Source organism: Priapulus caudatus, unplaced genomic scaffold, assembly GCF_000485595.1.
Source record: "Priapulus caudatus unplaced genomic scaffold, Priapulus_caudatus-5.0.1 Scaffold1392, whole genome shotgun sequence".
NCBI classification, from domain to species: domain Eukaryota; kingdom Metazoa; phylum Priapulida; class Priapulimorpha; order Priapulimorphida; family Priapulidae; genus Priapulus; species Priapulus caudatus.
The window spans coordinates 1-5,700 of NW_014578453.1; the positions used below are offsets into that span (position 1 = coordinate 1).

At 50.5% G+C, this 5,700-nt stretch overlaps 1 protein-coding gene across 1 annotated transcript in view; it reads left to right on the forward strand.

Annotated features, from left to right (window-relative positions):
• Nucleotides 1–781: 781 nt before the first annotated feature.
• The window catches only part of LOC106816482 (constitutive coactivator of PPAR-gamma-like protein 1), an 8,953-nt gene continuing 4,034 nt past the window's right edge, over nt 782–5,700 (forward strand). The window contains exons 1-6 of the mRNA XM_014821107.1: nt 782–1,050; nt 1,312–1,600; nt 2,185–2,371; nt 3,374–3,443; nt 4,318–4,439; nt 5,584–5,700. Coding sequence (XP_014676593.1) covers nt 820–1,050; nt 1,312–1,600; nt 2,185–2,371; nt 3,374–3,443; nt 4,318–4,439; nt 5,584–5,700 — 1,016 coding nt within the window. The 5' untranslated portion in view covers nt 782–819. The remainder of the gene's footprint in view (nt 1,051–1,311; nt 1,601–2,184; nt 2,372–3,373; nt 3,444–4,317; nt 4,440–5,583) is intronic.

Here is a 5,700-nt window from a genome sequence, read left to right on the forward strand (position 1 = left end):
CAGCAGCAGCAGCAGCAGCAGCAGCAGCAGCAGCAGCAGCAGCAGCAGTGGCGACCTCGCTTGGGGGCAGAGAGTAACGTTCCTTTCCGTGAAAACTCTCTAATCAAGAAGGTGACAGCAAAACGCAGCCGAGTTGATCACAGCCGCGCTTTATTAAATCATTAGTTTGTCGTCGTCGTCGTCGTTACGTTGGCGCGGCTGCTTGGAGTCTCGGCAACACAGCTGACGCGATCTCGCGACGCGTGATGCTGACGTCGTTACGGCAACGTAGCAGACGCGATATCGCGACGCGTGATGCTGACGTCGTCACGGCAGAATCGCCGTCGTTTAGAATCGTCGGTTACTCTTGCCGTCATTAGACCTATATGATGTTATTACTATGAGGCAGGAGTTACCCTGTCTGTGATATGATCAAAGTTTATGTTAGAATTGCTGGGGTTTCGAATCATTTGCGACCTCTCTTGGGCAAGAGCGTTAGTGCGTCGTTTTGGCGCGCCATGACAACGCTGTAATCAAGGAGGTGACAGAAACGCTGCCGAGTTAATCACAGCCGTGAGCGCCACCTGGTTGGCCCGGCTGCTTCATGCCTCGGCTACAGACTCAGACAAAATTTCGCTTCAATTTTAATTAATTTTGCATTTTAATTTTAAACCTTTTACTTAACGTAGCTGGCAGAACGCGTTCTAGACTATTCGAATCCTTGTTGTCGTTCACTTATCACTTTCTCACTATCTACGTTTTTAATGTTGGTGCTCGCGTCTCGTTTTCCAAGATGGCCGAGAAATTTTGTTTCCATGGATACGGAAAGTGAGTGTGACGATGATCGTCTGCGTTTCACAGCTTGCGATGGTGACCACCAGGGGCGTGCAGCTGGCGATGTTGTTCATGGCGGGAGTCGAGAACGCTATGTTCGCAAACGACGCGTGTGGCGCCCCCGTCCCGGCTCCACACTGTTTCCCCTGGCTGTTCTTCGACGGGAAACTGTTCCACAGCAAGCTGCTGAAAGCCAGCAACGATAGCAAGACGCTGCTAGAACTTTGTGACGGTCAGGTGAGTGAGTCCTGCGCGCCGGCTGTAGTAGACAGGTGGGTGGTGGCACGCTGGCTGTAATAGACAGATGGGTGTGTCGAATCAGTGTTGCAGTCTAAAATAATAAAAAAAGGTGTAATAAAGTCTAATAAATTTCACTTTTTAAGGGTAATTTTTGCGCATTCGGTTCCCTTCAAAAGTACGACGTTTCCGTAGCTTTCGCCGGAGACTAACTTTGCGAGCTTTTCACCGCTTCTCACCGTCGTCGTGTCTTCTCACCAGGTGGAGCAGGTCGCGACGGTTGAGCGCATGCGGCAGGCCGTCCTGCAGGGCTTGAAGTTTGACGATGTGTTCGCGAGACCGCAGCTTCCGTGCGCGTTCGAGCAGCCGGCCGGAATCTACCCGAACCCGCCTCCCTTCCCGCTTCACTTCCTCGTTGGCGAGCCGATCGGACCGATCCCGCCACCGGGACACCCCGGCGTCGGACGCGGCATGCCCCCGCCGCCGGTGGCGTCACCTAGGAACGGAGGCATCGCGGGGAGGGCGCCGCCGGGATACGGACAGTACAACAGTACGTGCGAGGGAGGGGTAGGGGGCGCCACTAGCGTCCGGGTACGGGCACTAGTACAAAATACGTAAGGGAGGGAAGAGGGGGCGCCACCAACAATACGTGCGCGGGGGAGGGGGCGCCACCAACAATACGTGCGCGGGGGGAGGGGGCGCTGCCGTCGCCGGGTCGCTTTCCATCCTGAGATGATGCTTTATATCAAAAGTAAACGTTCTCTGAATTACGTTGAGGATGAACATTAACTGATCGGTGAGAAAGCCGGCGATGGCGACGGCGGCAGCACACATATCAGACGATAGTACACGAATCAGACCAAGTTACGCGACGGGCAAATTTGACCGAACTGATGACGAATATATCAAAATCGCGCGCGCACAAATTCCTACGAAATCAAAAGACGAATTAATTTTACGAGATGGAAACGACGAATGAATCGGACGAACGGAAACGATGAACGAACAAATTTGAGAAGACGGGGAATTTAGGCTAAATCGTTCGCCGGCCCACCGCCGCTGCAGTTCTAGCTCTCGTCACAGATCGACTGCGAATTGACGCTCTTTTGTTTGTTTTCTCTCGTCGTTGCGCAGGTAAGCGAGGGCTGCTGACGCGGGGAGGCAAGCTGGAGATTGCGGGGATGACGGTGGCGCACTGGGGAGCGAACATGGGCGGAGGAGGAGGAGGAGGCGGAGGAGGAGGAGGTCTGGGTCGCGGCCTTCACCACGCGCCGCTCCACGACATGCAGGTCACCTCCGTCGGTGGAGGGTTCCGCGGATCGTAAGTGTCACTCGTCCGCCGTGTCTGTCTCGCGCAGGCGCATGGGATCATTCCAACCGGTCCACTAACGTGGGTTTGGATCGGGATTTCCGGGGTCCTTATTGTCAGACACAGAATTAGTGTTAAGATTTGTCTTAACATTTAAGTTTTTCTCGTCGACCGGCCCTCTATATAGGCTGCACACGAGAACTCATATCTTTACTGTGTTTCTGTCGATGGTCTACGAGAGAGATTTGAGGCCAAAACAAAATATAGGTGTGGTGACCGTTTCCCGACCGACCCTATTTATTCCCAGCGACCCTAAACATTTTGTCAATTTTCTTAAAAAAAAAAAAAATATGAATTGGACAGTTCCTGCTTCAAAAGGCACAACGCACATCCTTCGGACATGGTTCGTAAATAAAATGTTTCAATAAAATAAAATGGTTTCCCTACCTGCCTACCCTAATTTTTTTTCCCGCATGAAACGGTAACCACACCTATATTTTGTTTTGGCCTGAATGGCACGTTAGCATCCTCCTGCTCGTTGGCTGCTGCAGTGCTGCCAAGGTTTCATATGGGTGCGAGAGCAAACGAGAGTTGTCAGTGGGAGGGCCCTGCATTCGTCGGCCGCTTCTCGCTTACATCTCTCGATCAGTCGCTAAATGTTCGCAGTTCATTGTGCAAGATGTGTTGTAGAATATACATGTTAGTTCCTTTTAGCTCAGCTTAGATGAGTTTCCTCCTATGTAATTTGTATGATACGATTAATTATCCTATTAATAATCATGTCGTTAACTTTGGTAATGCTAGAGTAATTATTATTCATTGTTTTTCGTTAACTTTGGAAACATTGTCACAAGTCGGTTTTCTTTCTGTCACAGGTTTGGTGCTGCCATGCCGGCCATTTTTTGGCCATTCTTAACGTTATTTTGAACTTCTTGATTTTGGTTATCTGTTGGCGTATTAACGTCGGGAACTCTCGGCGTGACGTTGAGGTAGTGACGTCTCGTGTCGTTACAGGTACCGGGGTGTCGTGTCGACGCGGGCGAGGGGAGGACGCGCTGCAGCCACCGGCAGGGGAGGAATGCAGGTAACTATCTCCCCGCATGCACACGCACGGTCGCGCTCGTGGTGCCGGCTAACTAAGCTAAGCTGCTGTCAAGGCAGTAACAACAGAAGCAGTAACAGCTGCAGCAGAAACAGTAATAGCAGCTGCAGTAGTAGCAGCTGAAGTAGTAGCAGTAGCAGCAGCAGCAGCAGTAACAACAGCAGCAGAAACAGCAGCAGCAGTTGCAGTAGTAGCAGCTGCAGTAGTAGCAGCTGCAGTAGTAGCAGCTGCAGTAGTAGCAGCAGTAGTAGTAGTAGCAGTAGCAGCAGCAGCAGTAGTAGCAGTAGCAGCAGCAGCGGGATAAAGTTGATTGGCCATTGACACTCTGCATTTAGAATCGTTAGTTACACTTGCCATCAGGTGAGATCAATCGATTGATGTTAGAATTGCCGGGTTTTCGAATCATTTGCGACCTCTCTTGGGAAAGAGCGTTAGCGCGTCGTTTTGGCGCGCCATGACAACGCTGTAATCAAGGAGGTGACAGAAACGCTGCCGAGTTAATCACAGCCGTGAGCGCCACCTGGTTGGCCCGGCTGCTTCATGCCTCGGCTACAGACTCAGACAAAATTTCTTATTATTCTTATTTCTTATTCCATTATATATGACATAGCTATATTGATCAGCTTGGGTTCTTTTTCACTTCTGTTTTGCGTTGCTATGGCGACGAACCCTCGTCGTACTCGTCTTGACTACGTCCTCTGGACGTTGACGCGTTTCATTCGCTCTATGTTTTACTTGTGCAGGTCAATGTGACTAATAGCTTTATTGATCAGCAATATTGAGTATATACCGTACTCAAACTCTAGTCGTTTCGACGCTGACGCGTTTCATTCGTTGCCGTGTTTTCCTCGCGCAGGTCAAGGGAGGCAAGGCCACGAGAGGAGGAGGCGCGGCGGGGAAGAAGGTCGTCAAGGTCGTCGCGGTGAAGGACGCTGCCAAGGGCAAAGGTCGCGGTGCCACGATAGACACCAGTGACGCGTGAGTAGCGATCACTTATTAAGTTAATGGCGATTAGCGCGGAAATTTGCTAGGATATTTTTCGATTCTCGTAACTTTAGTGTGTTTCTGTCGGCGGTCTGAGAGAACGAGTAAATGTTAAATCTAATTTTTTTCCCCGAAAACGCCGCCCTTGCGCGCCCGTGAGCTCTGAATTAAATCGTCAAAAAACCAAGACTTATTATTTTATTTTTTTGTTTCATATATAAAAGAATTCGTTTCTACATAAGTGTAGTGGCGTATTTGAATTGGAATTAAATTGGTTTAGGTCTGCGCATCTCCCCCCCCGCGCTCCTCGTGCGCGTTCATTACAGGATTGCTACAGGATCGATGCTGACACTTAAGGTGCTAGTATCGACGTCCTGGCAGCGTTTGAAGTGTAGCGGGGCGTGATTGGATTGGTTTAGGTCCGCGTAATCTCCCGCGCTCCGCGCTTAGAAGCTCGATAGAGCTCTAAGTGGGGGGCGTGTCTGTGGCCGAGAAGGCAGAAGCACTCGAGAGATGAATCCTCTCTCTCTCTCGAGAAAGCGGGAGTGCGCGGGTCAAAGTAATTGAGTTGTCATAGAGCCGAAATTGAGTTGGCTAATCCGCGACGCCCTAACGAGGGTTGTGTCTATGTGATCAAAGGAGCTGTGAAGGCTGCGCTTCTCGCGCGGCACTTCACAGCTCGATCGATTATCACTTCTCGCGCGGCACTTCAAAGGGGCCCTCCCTTTGATGTGATATTGCGGGATTATAGGATTATAGATGACGCACGCGTGACGCACGCGCGACTCATGTAGGTTACGCGGTCGTGGCTGGCGTATATAAGCCGAGAGCCGGGGAGAATCGGGGTAGTTGGCTTCACCCAGGAACTCAACCAGGCACGACCGCGACAACCGCTGTAATTGTATCAAAACCGTCAGTAAACTGCGAATCATGGTAACAACTGGCTTTCTCTTGTCTATGCATCAGTTATCTATGTCTTTTGGCGAAACATAACGTAGTAAACAACACTATAATCCTCTAACGTAGAAACTTCCTGCGTTACATAAGAAGTAACATACTGGGAATTAACGGCAATTAAATAATGAGTCCAAATAATATTAAGAGAATTAAATTTTTTTAATTATTTTTTCTTGAGCAGCGGCACGGTGGAGGTGAGCGATCTGCTGAGCGGAGAGAACGGAGTCAAGGAGGAGCCGACGACGGAGAAGGAAGCCCTGCCGGAGGAGGGGAAGGAGGCGGCAGTGGAGGAGGAGGA